The sequence below is a fragment of the Corvus kubaryi genome, unplaced genomic scaffold (assembly GCF_017639235.1).
Source record: "Corvus kubaryi isolate FWS band 111438036 unplaced genomic scaffold, C.kubaryi_AGA036_p1.0 37394, whole genome shotgun sequence".
NCBI lineage: Eukaryota > Metazoa > Chordata > Aves > Passeriformes > Corvidae > Corvus > Corvus kubaryi.
This window is the reverse complement of record NW_024581133.1, coordinates 2,994,448-3,014,736: the sequence shown is the minus strand read 5'-3', so window position 1 is coordinate 3,014,736 and position 20,289 is coordinate 2,994,448. Positions and strand designations below refer to the sequence as shown.

The window sequence follows — 20,289 nt, the reverse complement described above, 5'->3', positions numbered from 1 at the left end:
ACTAACAGCACCACTCTTATCATTATTTAGAAATCACAGAGATTACACTGTTGTTAAGTTTGTGGGATGTGAGGACACAAACATTTTTTTGATCACAGAATAATTAACTGGAGCAATGCTGAAGCAGCACATTTCCCTTGACTAACTGGTTCCTCAATCTGCTAGTGACATAATGGGTAGGTCCTGAAAAAATCCCTAAAATAGAGCAATCTCCAGTTAACCACTGCACAAGGTTTGCTTCAAGTCCTAGTTCCAGCATGATGATATCCTTGAAAACAATTCTTCTAAAACCCACCACCATAGAATTTTCATTTTTGTCTTTTGATTATTTTTAGACCGAATTTGCCAATCAAAATCAAATTTGCCAAATATATAACAATACAAAGATACTTAGAATTTTTCCTAACTGCCAAGTATAAACCCAAGTCAAATTTTGACCTGTTTGACAAACTTTTGTACAGTACAATGCAATTCTTTCCCCATTCCTCCCTCCTACCATTTAAGGCCATTCTATGCCCAAAACTGTTTCTCCGTGTTTTTCCAGATGCCTAACACAGAACAGCTTTGACCTTCTCATTCACACACACAAACCAACTGAATTGATTCTACACTATACATATGTGGAAAAGATATTTAATTGTAAAATAGAAAAAGTAGGCCAGAGTACAGTTTTAAGGGTAATTCTTCCGTGTACAGTATAGATAAACCAGACTTTTTGCTTAAGTTTATATAAACAATTCCATAAAAGCAGTGAACATGGAACAACAAAGCAAAGCACAAAGAGTTTTATCTTACAAAAAACAGATCTGCACAGTAATTCAAAATTTAATGTAACACAGCACTGAACAATCTTAAGGCAGCTCAGTCTAAGCACAGGACTAGAAGCCAGGAACTCCTGAGATCCATTCCCAGGTGACCACAGGTTCACGTGGTGTTAAGCCAGTCAGTAACACTCCCTTGTGTTGCACTTATACCAGTTACAGAATTGAGACAATAACACTCACTTACCTGCCTCAGGCAGTGCAGTAAGGGTTCTTTAAAAGATTTTACAATGCTCTGAAGATGTAACGCGCCATATAAATTTTAAGCATAATAGATCACTGCACAGACACACACAAACACAGTATCACAGTGAGAACAATGATGCTGGGCAGGAAGAGCATCGCTACAACATAAAAAAATTACTTGTCCAATTGCGTAATTAAAATGCAAAAGTCCGTTAATAAAAAAGTATCACTGAAGTCATTTCAAGGCTATTGGGGAAGAGAGATCAACAGGGATACTCTAAAATAGCTACTGTTTGTGTTCCAGTGGAGACGTTCTTTTCCATTCATTACTGAACTTTACAATGTTCATACAGAAAAATTGTAAGACACACAAAGTGAAGTTTCAACGCCTCCACTACCAAATTTTGCCTCTTAATATGTAAATTAAGATACTTTTTTTGTTCTTCTTAATTAAAAATTACATTCTTCCAAGAAATATACCATCCACAATAAAACTGGCTGCTAGCTTACTTCAAATGACCTATAGGCTAAACATTTTTCTCATAATTTTTCTCATCTTTGCTGAAAAATACCTATGCAAGATGTATGTGTAGAAATTATAAAAACATGCAGCATATGTACAAACTGAAAAGTTTAAAAAATATTAGCTTCATATACATGTAAATCTACTTGGATATATCTGAAATTAAATATAAAAATTTCACCACCTAAAATAAAAAAAAAAAACCAAAAATGGTTTTCAGAGAATCTGAGATAACTACTTAAAGCTGTACAAAGATTTCCACCTGGAAATGTCTTATTCAGACTAGTTGAGTTGTTATCGTGTAGAAATAACTGTTAATTAATTTTGTCACATAATCAAATTCCATATTGTCAGCTTAAATCAACATCACCCTTAAAACTGTTCTGTTTTTCAGAAGTTAGATTCATACTAAAATCAAAAATTTCACAAAAACATTGGCTTTTCATGTTTCTGGATCCCTTCAAAAAGATTTATCAACTCATTTTGAAACTGTAAAAAAACCAACTATTTACAGTATTTAATTTTAAATACTTTTCACAATTTCTAAATTCAGAGTTTTTATGTTACAAGAAATTAATCAGAGCTCACGGCTTAAGTCCAGTTATCAACTTGTAGCATCTTCTCTATCATGAAATCCCATGGCTGTACCTATATAGCGTACAGTTCAAGATTGTACTGCAGGTTTTTGAAAGTAACAGGCTTTGCAGTGTGTTCATTTTTTATTAAACAGCTTCTTTATTAGTCTGGAGGCGGTTCATTGCCTCTAACTTCTGCCGATAGGCCTCTGCTTCTTGTTCCTTCTTTAGAAGCTGCTGACGGTATTTTTGTGCTTCTCTGTTTGCCTCATCCAGCTGTTTCTGAAGAGTTTCTCTTTCCTATTAGAAACAGAACCAGCAATACTTTGTCAAATAAGTATCAAATACAAGTTAAAATGGCAAATACTTTTCCTTTACATGCAGTTCAAGTGTTAGGGTATTGTGTAGAAACTGTTCAGTTCTTACTCGGGCAAACCTGTATGAATGCTGCTGTGCAAATTAGACCCCCATTATCACAGCAGCCAACTCCCCACATAGGGCTTGAAGTGTGGAGACAGTAAATCCCAGTCTATTGAGCTGCAAAGGTACCACACAAAAGAGAGCTAAATAAAGATATCATCGAAAAAGAGCTAAATAAAAAAAGTGGAAGCATGGTGATTAAATACTAACAGAATATATTAACATTTCTCCAGTGATTCAATTCCTGTTGTAACTTTTAAAAACTGGAATCTAATCTAACAGACTTGTCCCTTGCTGTTGTATTTCTAATCAAACAGTAAAAATGACAAACTGTTACCTATCAGCCATCTGCACTGGAGAGTGTCAGCTGCCCACTGACCAAAGCATAGAGCTGACTATTTCTAAACAGTGATTGATACTCTGCAATCCAGAGGTCTAATTACATCCCCAAACACACCATATCTTTATGAATTAACAGGCAATTAGCCAGATAAGCTTTTTTTCCTTTTAGAAGCAGCAAGTAAAGAAATCCTTAAGTAACTGCAGAAATCCTGCATACAAGTATGTTGAGGATGGATAAAAAATAGTTTCCAAGCAAAATAATATGGGGAATGCCACTTCCTCTGAAGCTGCCTTAGGAACTATGGAGAACGTATTTCCATCTCCAGTGATGTAGGTACTGTCATTTTGTCTGATGTTGCTCTGAGCCCACTTGAAAAAGCAATTTGCTTGGGAAATAGTTGTGATCAAATACTCCATCAAATACCATTTCATCAAAGTGCATCATACTTTTATGAGTAAGGTAATATTGGATTTAAAATCATTCTTTCCACTGTAATTAGTACATAGGAACAGGAAGGAAGGTTGCCAGAAAAACAAGCCATCCCCCAGAAAAACAAAGCTTATCAAAAAACTGAGGTCCAGTGAAAACAAGTTGTCTTTTTACCATATTCCCATCCCAGCAGTTCAGTATCACATTCCCATTTAATACCTCTAACAGTTGTTAAAAGTTTCAGCCCCCCACACTCCCGTAACAGCATCCCTATTCTTCACCTCTGATGCACATATTTTCATGGTCAGAAAAATACAAAATACTCTGCCCTCCCTTCTACTTGCTACTGTTCTCAGTACTTGTCACAGTCACATTTAGCAGTCACATCTCAGCTGAATGTGCTGAAATACAATGACAGAGGTGGTCAAATCATTGCTAACAGCAGCACCTGTACAGCAAAAACAACAGGTGAAGGAGATGTTATTAACACATTATAAGGAGACTAGCTAGAACACAAAACAAACTCCAGTAAGTGCAATTTGATTTTCCAAGGGGCTTTAAGAGCTGAAGACAGCAAGCTAGGGTTTGCTTCATTCAAAACATATGCTAATAAAATGAGAGCTCATCTGATTTTGCTTACTTATTTGAAAAGGAAGTTCAGCTTCCATCTCTGAAAATTTGGATTCTTGCTTTTAAGGCAACTTTATGAATGGTCAGCCCACATAGCAACTAGCCTGACAGATGCCAAATGAACAGCAGAGCCTACACCTCAGGATCTGAAACACACCAGTGAACCTCCAGCACTAGCCCAGCCAAAACGTCCTATTTCCAAAAGTTCTCTCTGCAGTATGAGGGGAACAACAGCTTATGTAAAACAGCCTCATGAATTAGAGTGTTGGTGAACAGAGCTACAAGACAGTTCTCAGGGAATTAGTCAAAACAGTTGATCCTTCCACATGTGGAAAGCAGCCTTTCCTTTTTGAGGGCTGGGATATACTGAGCTGGCATTATGCATCCCATGAATTAGTCTCATAAAAGCCATCAAAAACCTAATACTGGCAAGAAGCAAAGCTGCTCTATCTACTGGCCTGCAGAGAAATAAGAGCCACTGGTAGTTCACTGGCCAGAAGTCCTGTGCTGCACTACAAACAGCATGGGGCTATCACTGCTATGGAATGTGTGCAAACATCTGGGGATGGAATCACTGCTGTGGAGTGTGTGCACACCACAAACATCTGGGGACAGAATCAGTACTGTGGAGTGGGGGCATGCTGCAAACATTTGGAGGTGGGGAGGTTCTCGGACCACATCTGAAGAATATTCCCCACAGAAGAGAGAACTAGAGCTGTGTACCCAAAAGTAGTACAGCACATTAAGAAAAAAAGGAAAAAACCCAAGTCTCCGTGGCATGGCCAGAAGGTAAAACCAGTATCGACTAGACAGACTACCAATAGCTGTAGATTAGTACAGCAGCTAACAGGTGTAGTTTTTAGACTGTCACAGTCCCAACAAACAGAATGAGTTAAGGAACTGAAGCCAACTGTTCTGTGTGACTAGGCAATGGAAAGAACCCAATGCTTCTGGAGGAGCAACACGTATCTACTGTGAACTCAATGGTCAAAATTCATTTCCTAACTTTGACATCTAGAATAGAGAGGACTCTATCTGATCTAGCAATTTCATCAAACCCAGAAAGTGTTCTTGGGACATTGGTTAGAACACAACCAGAAGCATTCTAAAGATCTGGAGTCCTTTTGTATCACCTCCCCAGGTAAAATTCAAATTAGAGGATTCTCAGTGCTCTAAAGAAATCTTCCATTTTACCAGGGAATTTTCTTCATTACATTTAAGTTTTCTTAACAGTCTAACCACTGACAGTAAGAACACCTGTAACTAAAATAACCAACCACTCTTTTAAACAATACAAAGCCTCAGGATATGAATCCATGAATATAATTAGTTTACAATTATTATTTTTTTTTAAGTCTAATGAAATGATTGTCCTGGTTCTAATGCGTGTCACCTTTCAAACATGCAACATGGAAAAAACAGTCAAATAAAGAATGAAAATAAAAATCACTACATGTTAATGAATTATGCATGAAAATGAAAAACAGAGTATCTGTGTGACAGGGTTTTTCTGCTGCCATGCCATGATTAAAATATCAAACTGCTTACGAAAACTGCTGTCACTCTTCAAAATGAGCTGAAATGTTTGAACTTAACATACCCAGAATAGAAAATTTAAAAACACCCCTTCAGCTTTAGTTGCTCCACAATACTTTCACAGAAAAGTTCGTCACCTCACCCGGATGGGAGGATTTTCAACTTAGAAAAACTTTCAAACTACAGTTAACTGTTCACACATTATGCATTTAAAACAGCTGAAAAAAGCATTCAGCCTTGAATCAACTCTTTGTAATAAAATAAAGGAATGAGTTAGCATGAAGCAGAGAAAACAAACAATAAAGGTTTTCTGTATTTCCATATTCTAAAATATTTTAAAAATATTTTAATGAGGGGAGGGGTCCCACTCTCTCCAATTTCAAATTATCTACCACTGTCTGTGATGAAGAAATTTGAAGTGAACCAACTTTATGTGCACTTCTTTAATGCCACTGCAACTGAAGTAAGGTAGCACCATACCCCTGTGAACCACAACAAGGCCCTAAAGTCAGCTGGCCTTCACACAGAGGCAGAGGTCTGCATGTGCATTTCCAGTTGTACAGGCAGGGACAAGAAAGTCATCAAAACTTCCACTTGAAAGTAACAGATCAAGTAACTCATCCAAACCAACTTCTTTCGATATTTGAGAAATACGTTTAACATAGATAAATGAAACTGGTAATCCCCTTAAAAGAATTATTGGTATTGTTATATCAATTATGTGTAATTAGGAGCAGGTCAATTTATCCCTTAACCAATCTGGATTTTTTAAAAATTCATTTAATGGAATTACTAAAATACTTAAGGAAATGTAATTTCCTTTATGAATAATTCAGGCAGATTTTTAAAAGTGTGAACAAAAGAAATGCTTTTATTGTAACAGTCATACATTTTTAAAAATGCAGCAAGAAAATTTCAACTGTCAGGATAATCTGTAATGACCACAAAGCTGCAAAGGCTAAAAGTATTGGATGCAACAACTTAGGGACACAGAAAGTAAATGATGAGAGGTGGTAATTACTGTTATTAGACATGGATAACATATAGCACATACTGTACAACAAAAAGCATTCAATTAGGCACAATTTCATAATATGAACAGAAGTTGGAGAATACAACCTTTGATAAATGAAATATCATGGAGTTGACAAAATGAGAACTTACAGTCTAGTCAAAGCAGACAGCAATTTTCATAAACTTTTGACCAAAACTGGTCAGCACAATTGGAAGTAACAGGAAAAGAAATGAGATGGTTGACCTTTTGTGGCTAGCATAAAAAAAGCTACAATTTTAAACTGAACAGCTACATCTATCTGTCTTATGAAAAGGAAAGAGTTCTGAACATTTTCATGTCTTTTGCAGTATAGTTTTATAAAAACCAGATGGTGCAAAGTTGTGTAATAACAAACCACTTTGGAATTAAAAAAAAAGGCAGGGGACATCACACAGATAAAAATTAACAAACGCAGAATCTCATTGTTTCACGCTTTCCATTAGCAGTTATCTAGATACCATGAATGGAAAGGAAACATTGCTAAAAATGATCTCACAATCAGGACAGGCACATGGCTGTAACAGAAAGTTGAGGGTACAGTGCTCTCATTCACTCCTAGCGGAAAGAGTCAAGTCACTCGATAACGTATCAGCACCCAGTTTTGAAAACCAGCTAGTGATCTTCAAGGAAAAACAAAAAAAATATGTTCTCATGTATTTAAACAAGTGTCACTTTTACATGCATGACCACAGGATCAAGCAAAGAGCCCTCCTATTTTCTTTTTACAACAACTTTGTAAAAGATGAATTTCACTTACAGGAGAGACTGAACAAGTTAAATGTTTCACACACTTCATTCTGTGCTAACACAGAAATTAACCTCCTGAACAACACAAAAACCACAACCAGATACTCAGTCCTGAACACTGTTTAACACAGATCATGTAATATACTCCTTACTTCTATTTCTGCAGACTCCACACGATTTTCAACAATCTCAATGCACTGTCTCTTCACTGGCGGTTCTTCACTTATCACAGTTTCTTCAGCAATGTCTGTTGCTGGAACTGTTAACACTGAAAACATATTTGTACACATAAATACATTTACTTCAAACAGTATTTGCACTATGTAAAACTAGTATTATTTAAATAATTTTATTAACAGCAAAAAAATGCAGATACTTTTGCTTACGAAAACACATCTATATAATAAAGTGCACTATAAGTTCAGTGAAAATCTACTAAAAACTTTAGTTGTTTGTATGCTGCTAAAGAATTTTAAAATTCGTTATCAAGGTCTACAGTAACTAGCTCTGGAGTATCACTGCCATTTTTCACAGAGTAAACAGACATGGCAGAGAATTGCAGCAGAGTTACCAGTCTGTCAACTCTAACTTCTGTAGCAGACCATCTATATAACATTTCTTAAATACATACTAAATACAAATCTTGCTTTTGTTTTAATACGCCTCAAGTAATTAAAAAATCCAGTAGTTATTAGCCATGAATAAGAAAAGCAGGGTTCTCGGTAAATTCATATTCTAATTCCTCACACAGCCATCTGACAAATAAACGTGACTGTCACTTCAGTTACTATCTACACCCACTCACTCATAATGATAACTAGGTGTACTAGTTCAGGCAGACTGGGAACCAAATAATTTGCCTCCTGTGTACAACTCTTCAAGCTTCACACTGGAGTCTTCATGAAGAAACCAGAGAAGGAATCATTTTTATCTAAATAGCGGCAGAGCATCTTTAAAAGAAACCACCCAAAGCATACACATCACAAAATAGGATTTATCACACTAGCAACTTCTACGAAGTACATATGGCCCAAAAAAACCCTGGTTCTGTCAGTGCTGCTCTAAAACTTCAGGCATGTAAGACCTGACATTTATTCTGTGAAGAACATACTCCATGAGACTTGCACAGATTGCTTCATGCATTAGATTTCCAAACCCAAGCCTCACCTTCCCATAGTACTTCCAGCAAGGCAACAGTGTAAGAATTAGAAGGCGACTTTTGTTTTACTTCATCTTCTAGTTTTTGTAACAAGTTTGCAAAACTCAAACTTACTGAAGGCAAAGCAAGTAGTTTTCACTTTTCTCTTAAATGTCCCATTTCTCCTCCATACAGTTGAGTAACTCTTCCATTCTCTCTCCTAAAGCAGAGGCTCAGCTGACATGTGTTAACACACTGAACTGCACGAGCTCCTGTCTGAGCCTTCTCTAGTATAAGAATTCATAGATGTACATGGAATTGTCCAAGCTATTTGCACCTAACGAGTCGTTATTATTACTGCAACTAGAACAGTTCGTCAGGCTGGAATCATACAAGTGTGCACTCACCTTGCTGCCCATCTGGCATGGTCACAATGATGGGTTGCCCTATCCCACTGGTTGGAATGGAATGCAGGTTACCCAGCTGAATGCCATCCGTAACTATAGTAATAACCTGCTGACCTCCAGAACTGACCACTTGCTGAATGGCCCCATCCACAGATTCTGCAGTCACAACTTCTTCTGTGGCCACAACTATCAACAGATTAATAAAGAAATTAAGTTCATTTATAAATGAAGCTTTTATGATTTCAAATACATTTTGGTACAGCTGAGAAAAAATTTCTTCCATGACTTTCAGAACTTGAGCCCCCCAATAAATACTTTACTATATATTATACTTTAAATAGTCTTTCATCAGGCCAACATAAAGCACTCATATTTTGAAATATGGATGCAACACCATCCTTGCTCAATATAATAATATTGATATACACCACTCAAAATTGACACTTTGGGTTCGGTGTTAACAGCAATTAATTCAGCAAGAACAGGAGTTGCTTTTAAGAACACAAATAACTTTCACATTGTACACAAGCTGGACTAAATTACACTGACTGCAGAATAAAACAAAAATTAAACTTGAAATACTACCTTGAAACTACTTCTCAACCAATATCTTGCCAGCTGTACCTCAGGACCCAGCCAGATTTCTCTACTTAACATGGTCTTCAAGATGGTAACAGACTAAAGGACCCCTAGAGAATCTTAAAAATTTTGTCTGTACTACATGGGTACTTCAAACACAACAACTTTATTTCTTATACAAAGTATGAAACAAGACTAAATGGAAAGTTCTGCAGAGCTGACATTTTTACACCTTCGAAGAAGAAAGATAAAGCTTAAGAAGTAAAATAAACATTGTATGTATATAATTTTATAGGTAAAAGTGAAAATTCCACATTAATTATCCATTTCAAATTCTTGATTCAATAATCAGTATAAAGCCGTGAACTCTCACAGTCCTGTATTGCTTCTACAAATGAAGGCAAGATAAGGAAAGCCTGCACTCAGAACTACAACGCATACCCCAGCTTCCACTATCTACTGCAAATGGGGTGTTGCGCTACCACCCTTACTTTTTTAAAACAAGATGCAGAGACAAAGAGCAAGATCATTGGTAGCACAATCAAAGAAATTCAAGAACACTAGCTCTGTATTTTATTTTCAATTTGTCAGGGTAAAAGCAAACCCTTTGATTTGAATAACAGATATTAGAGTGCTCTCTATCTACAGAGATGAAATTAAAATCCTATAGATTGTGTTGTGATGTTCAAGATGAGAGAAGGTAGATAAAACTCTGAAGCTTTCATCTTTTAAGTTAATTACAATATAACATACACAGAAAAATCACTCTGTAATTGAGATAATGACTGTAGACATTGTCTTCTGAAGATCTTTATGTTTAGATTAGTGTCCTATAACACTGCTTAAATATTCAGAGAGTGTTTACTCAGGAAACCAAAACAGCAACTCCCACATGAATAAATGGTGTTGTATTGAAGTTGATTTGGCTTCCAAGTACAGGCTCAGCAGCAAGAAAGGGCACTGTCACAAAAAAGTCCAAATTGCAAGTGCCAACACTAGGTGCTGTGGCAAACAGCTCTGATCTTTCGGTGTCAAATTCAGTTTTGGGGTTTAGTTCTGGAAGGAAACATTGCTAGAACTTAATCAAACCTTGAAAGAAAAGAGGAGATTTTGTCTAAAAAGAAGCTACTCTATACAAAAGAGAAATAGCCCCATAAATATGGTCATTATTCCTTCCTTGTTCTCCTTCTGTACCTATACCCATAGAATCATTATTTTCCACACTACTTCATGTGCTGAAGGAAACTTGAAGTTACGTCCTTTTAATTTATTAAATGAGTTTAAATGACTTGGCTTTCTAACCTGGTGTTTCCGAAGAATTAGACAACGGAGCTGATGCTTCTGCTAAAGCTGCCAACGTAGCTAATACTGATGTGGATGAATTTCCAAACTGTACAGCAGACACTCCTGTTTCATCTAGAAGAATAGAAAAAAAATTAGCTGATAAATTTAAAACCAGCAAAGTCCCTTTTTCTATTTTTATTGCACTGAAACTTCTAACACACACTTCATTTTCAGCAGCATTCTGCTGAGCCAAAGTGCTATTCTGACGTGATGTTTGTTAAGCAAATAGAACTGATAATTTATCCCTGTGAAGATTGTCGTTTTAGGTATGTACATATTTACAACACACAAAAAACACTGATGAGGAATATGGTAACTATTCTTACCACTGCTTTTCCTCAAACCTTTTCACTAAATGGTGAAAATCAATTAAAGTACAAAATCCCAGTAGCTATCCTATAGGCATCTAAATACCTGTTCCATTGGATGTATTTGCAGAAGATACCAGACCTGTTAGGTTCACCACCCCTCCAGGTCCGATGATGAACTGCGGTGTTGCTGCGTGTATCGTCACAGTGTCCGGACTCTCGGGATTCGTATTGATTTGGTTCTGCATTGCAATCTGGGAGACAAAGGGAACAACATCATTCCCACTGCAGCTATAAAGAAGTTGGTGACCTTGTGTAAGAGCTAGAATTATTGCACACTGCACACAAACAGGGAGGGTCTCCCCCATTATACTCATGCAACACACATACATCATGTCCTATCTCCAAGTTCATAAACTATTTTTTTGGTTGAAATCTAAAGACAGAAACTCTCTTGGAGTGAAAGAGTTTAACAACAAACCACTACTTCTCCCTACCATTTACTGTAAACAAAGAAGACAAGGCCCTTTTGCAGAGATGCAAGCTCACAGATCTAAAACAGAAGTCTGAAGAACCAAGACTGCTGGGGCAGATACATGTCATGAAAAACTGCTCTGACAGCTTAGCAACTGCTGTTAAATGTACGTGGCAGTCTTTTTGTCTTTCTATGAATTACTATTAACTTCTACTTACTATACCCTTTCTGCAATCAGGAGGAGGCTAAAGGAACAGATCCAAAGTTCAGACATTTAAAGACATAGGCAGGCAACAGATTTATACAGTGGCATAAAGATATTTTTCATTTGCTTTGCATTCCTTTCTCAATAAGACTTAACACATAATATGCCTTTAACAGCACTATTGAACGATCAGCACACATTTCCATAGAATTATCTATTATAATCCCAATTACAGTCACTTCTCCAACAATTGAATCCTAGCTTTTCTAATCCTGGAAAAACTGGCTTCTCTTCAGTTTGAACTCCAACTGTTAGGAAATTAACATCCATATATGAAGCTAACTGAACACTAATGTATAGTCAACATATATTATCAGAGTAGGAAGTTAATTTTTCACACCTCTGTTGTGAAGAGTCCACCTACCTCTGTGCAATACGCAAGTCAAATTTAAGAAAATAAAGGACACTTATCCTTGACTTTGTAGGTGGTGAAAATGTTCTTTGGCCAAGTTATGTTTACTAACATTAATCTCATTTCCATGTAATGAACTAGGCTGCAGTATTTCATTATCAATATATGGTGTCACAGCTGCTATATTAAAAGCTTAGTTTATGACATATCATCAAGTACTTTGCTGTAAGTTCCCTTAATATGAGGAATTAAAGTTACCTGCAATATTTCTGCAATGTCTTCATTTCCATTGTCTACTGCAATATCTAATGCCGTTTTGCAAAATTTACTCTGCGCATGAACATCTGCTCCATATTTTATCAAGAGTTCTACAACTTCTTGGTGGTGATGTTCAGTCGCCCAGTGAAGTGCAGTCATTTTGAGCATGTCCTTCGCATTGACATCAGCACCATGCTACAAACAAGATCATTGCATAAACTATGTCATCAGAAATATCTGAATTAAATAATGCTGGTCACAGAATGAAGCCCAAAATTGTCTTTCTCCATCAGGAATGGCCTGTTATCTTACATTTACTCATTTATTAAAAGTAATCCAATCTAACTACCAAATACTTTATTTACCTCAAAAGGATTAAAGATTCCCTAAAACACATCTTGCTTCTAAAATCTGTTACTAAACACAGGATCAAATTAGGGAGTATTCTTATTTTGAAACAGCAGTAAATAATTCACCTGAAATCATGATGATTTTAATGCTAAAATAAATTACAGTTCAATTGGAAAACAAAGCTCCCAATGCACTCAGTTTAACTATTCATGTACCTACAATGTTGGTTTCATGACTAAAAGCAAATTGCAAATATCTCATCATAAACCATTGCAATAACCTCAGTTCAGACTTGTTTCAGCAGTTCTTACCTTAAGTAAGACTTCTACTATGCTGGCATGGCCTTCTGATGCTGCCATATGTAACGGAGTTCGGTCCACTTTGGTTCTGGCATCCCGACTTACACCTGCTCGCAGCAACACTTCCGTGGTGGAGTAGTGTCCATACTGTGCTGCTAGATGAAGTGGAGACGTTCCCAACTGGAATGGAACACAAAACATGCAGTTCTAATAGATGTCAGTATGAAGCATTTCTTCTTACTCTGAAGCTACCAAATCCAGGTGTCAAGCCACCACTTCAAAACCATTTTCCCTTGCAAGGGAAAGAAGCTGTTGGGGCTTTTACAGAATATGAATGGGGGAGGGAAGTTTGTCGTTGCTTTCTTTTTACTGTGTTTTTTCTGTCTTTTTGAAGTCTAACATTTCAAGGGGCCTAACCCCACTTTTAGCGTTGGTCAACAGGGACCTTTGGAAGTCAATTAAGTCTAATCTCCTGCTCAAAACAGAGTTAATTTGAAAGTTTGGTCACTAAGCAGATCAAGGCTCTTAAGAGCTTGTAAATGCCCTAGGAATTTTGGGTACCTGACCTCTCTCTACAGCCTATTCAAAAATCAGCACCTCCAAAAAACAACTCAGTACCCCTGTATCAGGGAACTCTCAGCTGCACATATTAGATAGCTACGACTGTTTTCATAATTCAGACTTCCTACTATACTAAGTGCATAAACACAGTAACTAGGAGGATGATTGCTGCTTTTTCCCACTAACCAAAGTTCATCTTAAAAGTCACCAGAATGAGTTCATTCACAGTCTGTTACTAAAATCAGTAGGAGGTCATATGAAGAAACAATTTTAATTTTGAATCAGACATTAGATGATGTGACTGCAGAATTCCAGGAAGAACTGTAATATAAATGCTTAATTGTAATAATACTATTTCTTTCTTTGGGTGAAAAAAGCAAGACAATTTACTTTCCCCACTGCAAAAGTTTTTTTTTACCCAGTCTGTGGTAAAAGGCGCTCCATTTGCCATCAAAATGCGAACTTCATCATCTTGACCTGCTCGTGCAGCTTCTAAAAGTTTCTTTCCCAAATCTACTAGTGACATCTAGAGAAGGACATAAACGAATATAAAGAAAAAATAATAACATTAATACTATTTTAAGTACATACATGTTGACTTTTTATTATTATTATTATTATTATTGTTTCCAAACTACTCTGAAAAGTTCAAAAACTGGAGTTGGCATTTTAGCCATGAGAACAAGCTTTATTGATTACAATAAGCACTTTGATTTTAGAATTACTTTTGCCAGCCAAACAGAACTTATACCAGGGCAAAGATTTCAGTATTACAATACTGTAACCACAGCAGCTGAAAAGTTAAACGAAATTTTAACTGAACTGGATGTACATTTCTTATAGCAGAAGGTGGTTTAAAAGCTCTCACCTGATACTGCAACCTTTGTCCAGCTTTCAAATGGTACTACATCATGGCTGCTGTCATACATCCCAAGGCATTACATCCACTTACCCAAAATGCCTACATGTACTTAGGAGGTACCACTACGTAAATGCCCTGAGATAGATATGAAACACAACACCTTTCTAACATCTTGTCCATCACTGTTTTTGTTCACCCTGTAATGTAATTTCTGTATCCCCAGATGCAAAACTACACAATAAGCAAATTATTGTACTACATACAACAGATACATGAAATAGAATCTTTGCCTGAAAACAAATATTACTACCTGCTTTAACTGTCTACAGTTACTAAAAACATGTTAAGTGCAAAGTTTTGAGACATGACTGAGATACTAGCTGAAAAACCTTCACATTGTGATTGGATAAGGTCGCTTTTACACCACAGTTCCATATAGCACTTGCAACAATACACGTACACAATTCACACCTATCTGTTTCTGCTGCATCAAAGATTTCCCAGAAACACAACTTTTTAAACTCACCCCATTTCATACTTGCTATTAAATTTGTTTGGTAAAAAAAGTTAGAACAAAACCATAACTTACGCTACTAACCAAAAGATACTACTAACATTCTAGTATACCCATAGCTATGTTTTCCAGTAAAAGGATGCTAAAAATGGAATTGCTTTCATCAGTTTAGTTTCCAGTCACAAATAAATTTAAGCCTGTATTACTAATAACAGCAGTTGTGAGGCCATGCAGCCAATGTCCTACACAAAGTAGAGAGTATATCAGTTCAGGAAAGAAATCCCATTAAACATACAAACCTATCACAAAAACAAGTCCCTGGCTCAACTGGCACATTGCCCAATAAACTAAAAGCTATTGACTTTGGAAGAAACTAGAAAGGAGACCAAAATACTGCCAAATGCAGTACTCGGCACGTATCAGTAGGGCCATGAACTAGAGCAATTACCTCTTTGTCTACAGAACTGACTGCAGGCAGCAACATCCCTGCCACCAAAATACTCCATGTATGTCCATTCTTCTAGTACACATGGAAATACTGATTTGTCTCCAGCCAGAAAAGGGAAGAGAAGCAGGAAGGTGGCAGGACAGGACAAATACTGACAATGGGAAAAGGAAGGAAAAAAGGAGCACAGTCAGATGCAGAGGAAGGAACAACTGCTGTCTCTCTTCCATAAAGAAAAGGAGCAAAAGAGAAAATCTAGGAAAGACCCTAAGGAATGGAATAAGAGAAAATCTGTCATACCTGTTAAAGAGAGACACTAGAAGTAACAACATAAAACATAAGATGAGATGGCATTTGGCAAGTGCAGCAGCGAAATGAAGGAATAGAGCACTCCCTCTAAATGGCTTTTTTCCCCCAGTGGGGATTGCAAGTTAAGGAGGAAAAGTACGCACACGGACACACATCTTTTTTCTGGTGGTCTAATACCACCACATCAAGGCCCTCAGAAGCAAAGGAAAGCTGGAACTTAATTCAAAATACTGCAGTTATAAACTAGCTCAGAAAGACAACGATCCATTTTCTTTATTTTTGTTTCAAACAGCAGTAGAGCAAAGGAACTAATAAAACCTCATTTTGTACTTGCAGAATAATTAAGGTTGAAGGGGACCTCTCAATGTCACCTAGTTCAATATCCCAGTCAGAGCTGGCCCAGGGCTCAGTCCTGTTGAGTTTTGAATGTCTCTCTATGGATGAACATCCCATCATTTCTTCAGCCTCATTCCAGTGTCCAACCACCCTCATGGAAGCGCTGCCTTTGGTGTATACCCGTCTTCCTCCACTAACCAAAAAGACACTCATGATAACAAGCTTGTATTTGGTGTCTGCTAAAAAGGTGAATTAAAATAGTTTGTACCTTTAACCTATTCAGAACCCACTGACCACATATATATATATATATATACACACACACACCACTGTAATGAGCTGCAAGTTGTTATGAAAACCCTATGCAGCAAAAGTAAAGCCACGCTCCCCCAAAAAAATCAATTATGGTGACCTCAAAATACCAGTCTCACTCCCAGGAGGTGTTAGGGACAAACTTTAGAACACATTTTCAGAGCCTCCTTGAATTATTACTGTGGAGCACAGTCAGTGAAAGCACACCACTTCTCAATGCAAAACTAAACAGTTTGATACTACACTTGATAAAAAATGTTCTAATCAAGGAAAAAAATAACCTTTCATTACCACATACTCCTTACATTAACCAACATTCTCTCAGCTGATATAAAGTGTTTGTAGTTTAAACAAGCACTAAGCCTCACACGAGTTGATATATGCCTCATAATGCAGAATTTTAACTTCAGTTAAAAGAGAAATGAATTAAGTTTCAGTTCTCATGGGGCACTTGGAAGCATGCTTGGGCCATCTAGTGGAAAAAAGAAAAAAACCCAGCAAAATTACACTGTTCAACTAAAATAATAAAATTCCCATTATATGTCACTAATGCACTACCAGCAGCAAATGAAGAGGCCTTTCCAACAAAACTCATGCACGTTTAGTCACTTTTAACCAATGAATACCAGCACTCACAAAATTTCTCAAGAGTAGTCAACCCAAAGCTGATTCCCACCTGGCAGCCTATTCCAAGGACCAGTACTGTAAGAAACCCCTAAGTGACAAACACCATGCCCAACTTCCCCTCTACTCATCCATAGCACTGGGACACAGCAAGAAGGATCTGCAGTGTCACAATCTCCCATCCCAGAAAACCTTTTCAGCTGCTCTCTTGAGATGACTCAGTAACACTACAATAGTGCAGTGATACTATCACAAGCAAGCTTCTCTATATGTAATACAATAATACATTTAAAAGTGAAATGAGATTGCTATTTCAAAGAGCACTCTGCTGCTACTCCACAGTGCTAAAATCAACTCTGCTGAACTGCGTTAGAGGGTTCTCTTCACTAACTGTGTCATTTCCATCAAGCTCTGCTAACATGACAGCTGTGTAACACTTCACACGAGGACTTTTTTGGAGAATAAAAACATCATTGGCTCTGAAATAAAGACTTGAGACTGTTGGAGTTATTCTTATGGCAATGTGATAATGTTTCAGACTTCTAAGAGCTCCTACACAATTGTGTGACTCTAGAGGGTTTCATCAACAACTGAGTAAATAGGGAAAAGCTTCTGCTGGATTTAGACTTCTCCTGACCTTCCACATTACTGCACTGTATTCCGCACAGTATCATTAGCCAGATGCCACAATTAACTGGTAATTCAAAATAACATCAAATTATTATTGCTATTTTACTTCTGTTCAAAAGAAAATCATACTACTTTTTTGCATCCATCTTAGGTTTAGGTTTGTATACACTCTATAAAACTTTGAAGATCATAGTGTTACCAGAAGGGTACAGAATAGCACTCAACAGTCACTTAGGTGGAACTGTGTGTGAAACAGGCTCCATGGGAAGCAAGTGGAGCTAAAAACCCTGCAACTTGGGATGCCTGGGCTACCACACCACAGTCTACAGACAACAGAGCAGCAGAGCCTGCAGTCCAAACTAAAATTAGGTTTGGCTTAAAACGTTGCAGCATCTCTCAGACTGGTGTCCTGCCCCCAGGACCCTGCCCTGCTCCTCTTCTATCACTGCAGGGCTGAGCAGCAGTTGGTCAAGATCAACAGACACAAAACAGCTGTTGCAGAACATCTGCCAACATGGAGATCTCCCACCCCAGTGTTTGTCCCAAGGCACACTCCTGAGAGGGACATCCTCACGCTAGAGGAGCATGGACAGCAGCAGTGCAACTTACCCAAGGTAACCAAATCAATGTACGCCCTAGCTCTGATAAGGATCTGCAATCACAAAGTTCCATTAAAGGCTCATTGAACACTTTTCCCTACTCAAGTGACAGATGGCAGAATTGTACTTAGAAGATAGCTGGAGACCCATCATCTCTCACATCCACTACATCTGGAAAAAGAATGTCCTTTCAGAACGTCTTTTTCTTTCCACTGTTTAAGAAAAAACCAATTTAACCTGCTTCGCCAGACCTGACCTTCAGAAATGCTGCCACTCTACTGATTTCAACACCTCACAGAATTGCTAGAAATTCAAAATAGCCATTTCTAGCTAATTTTATGTGCCTGTTCATACCAAGGCCAACAACATTTTAAAGTACAGCATAGAGTAGTTAGCATCTCTTAAACACTTTGGCATCATTTTATTGTACATATCAATTAGCAGAGATTATAGCAACTTACATGGGAGAAACTCAGAAAGTTCCTGTCTGGTTTCCTACGTCAATCAAACACCTTTTGACAATGATTTCACATGTGATACTTCGAACCTTAATATAAATATCATAGGCTTAGACTATCCACGTTTCTACTGTAAGAGTGAAAATTACACTAATATGTTAATTGCAGTCAGCTTTAATTCCAGTGCTTTCAGCTTTCCTCTGTGACTGTTGTATTTGTAATTAAATTCTCTCTTGTTTGTTTGAACAGCAACATGACCTTCATGTCAGACATGCATCAGATGAAAAATACCTGATCTGAGAAAAGCAAACATTGTTGAATAGCTTGGTGGCAAAGACAGCCAGGAGTGTTATTAATGCAGGTCTGTCCTCCTATTAGGTTCACACATTAATTTAAATAAGCACCAATCAACAATGAACTCAATTAAATAACAGAGAGTGTAGAAAAGCCTTTTCTTAAAAAGGAGAGCACAGATTTGGCCATTATCTGTAACACCTAAAGAGTGTTATTATGCAACAAGGGTGAACCACTGGCAGCGAGATTTGGACTGGCACTACCAACAAGCTACACAGTTTTCACAAATAAATTTGGCACTAGTAACCAAAAAGGGTAATTTATAGCAGCTGTGACTGACACGGAGCATCCAAGGGCTTGTGATGTAGCCTTTGAACTGTACCACAGCCTTAGGAGGCTGCCTCTGGTTAATTAAACTTGAAAATACCATCAAATAAAAATCATCTGCCTCCTACCTACAGCATCCATTTTATCATAAGGAGTCTTCCTCGACAGTTTCTGTCTGGCACATAGGCCTAAAAAAAAAATCCAACTGAGAAACAAAGTGTTTTCAGCAAAGAAAGTGGGTCACAAACAAGAGTCTCTATCTAGTGTATGCTTATCTTCCACATATACTCTTAACCTTACTCATATGGCACACATGTTCGCTAACAAATATTTGTGTGCCTACAAATCTCAGCTAACTGCATAGTCTTACTAATAGTTCAGAAGTAACGAATAACTTAAAACAAAATAGGCCGAAGAACTACAGGATGCGCATTCAGAACTGAGGACATTTAACTCTACTATGAAGCATTTGCCGTTAAATCAAAGCTACCTTAGACAGCAGGTTAAATGAAAATACACAAATGCCTTAAGAGCTACCACAGACGACTTCCTACAGGGGATTTCACCAACACGCCACCAGTGTCCCACCAACGGAAACTACTTTGACTACTTGGGGAAAACAGAAAAAAAAAAAAAAAAAAAGACAATGCGCACTAACACATCGTATCCCACTTTTATGCTCCCATCATACGCTTTATTAAAACTCCAAAGCAAGAGTTACAGACTCCGGGTGAGGGGCACTGCGGAGGGGAAACCGCTCCCTTCCCGCCCGAGCCGCCTCTCCCCAGGGCACCTTTGGCGCCAAGCTCGCGCACGCAGCCCCGCCGCCTCAGGGGCCCGGGCCGCGGCCCCCCCGGCCCCCCCCCCCCGGCCCACGCGGGGCCCGGGACCGTCCCCACGCGGCCCACCCCGCGCTGCCCGGCGGAGAAAGCCGCGGAACGAGCCGAGCCCCGCTCTGCCCCACAGCTCCCGGGTCCC

General features: G+C 37.9%; 1 protein-coding gene across 5 annotated transcripts in view; it reads right to left on the bottom strand.

Moving 5' to 3' along the window:
* Nucleotides 1–617: 617 nt before the first annotated feature.
* Nucleotides 618–20,289, bottom strand: part of GABPB1 (GA binding protein transcription factor subunit beta 1) — a 20,222-nt gene continuing 550 nt past the window's right edge. For 2 of the 5 annotated variants that reach the window (XM_042039209.1, XM_042039207.1), the window contains exons 2-9: nucleotides 14,020–14,127; nucleotides 13,053–13,220; nucleotides 12,391–12,585; nucleotides 11,147–11,294; nucleotides 10,691–10,804; nucleotides 8,810–8,995; nucleotides 7,417–7,532; nucleotides 618–2,405 (exon numbers count right to left, since the gene is read on the bottom strand). In XM_042039209.1, coding sequence (XP_041895143.1) covers nucleotides 2,253–2,405; nucleotides 7,417–7,532; nucleotides 8,810–8,995; nucleotides 10,691–10,804; nucleotides 11,147–11,294; nucleotides 12,391–12,585; nucleotides 13,053–13,220; nucleotides 14,020–14,127 — 1,188 coding nt within the window. In that variant the 3' untranslated portion in view covers nucleotides 618–2,252. Of the gene's footprint in view, nucleotides 2,406–7,409; nucleotides 7,533–8,809; nucleotides 8,996–10,690; nucleotides 10,805–11,146; nucleotides 11,295–12,390; nucleotides 12,586–13,052; nucleotides 13,221–14,019; nucleotides 14,128–14,469; nucleotides 19,421–20,289 lie in introns of those variants that run through there. The other 3 variants (XM_042039208.1, XM_042039211.1, XM_042039212.1) reach the window with 3 other exon arrangements.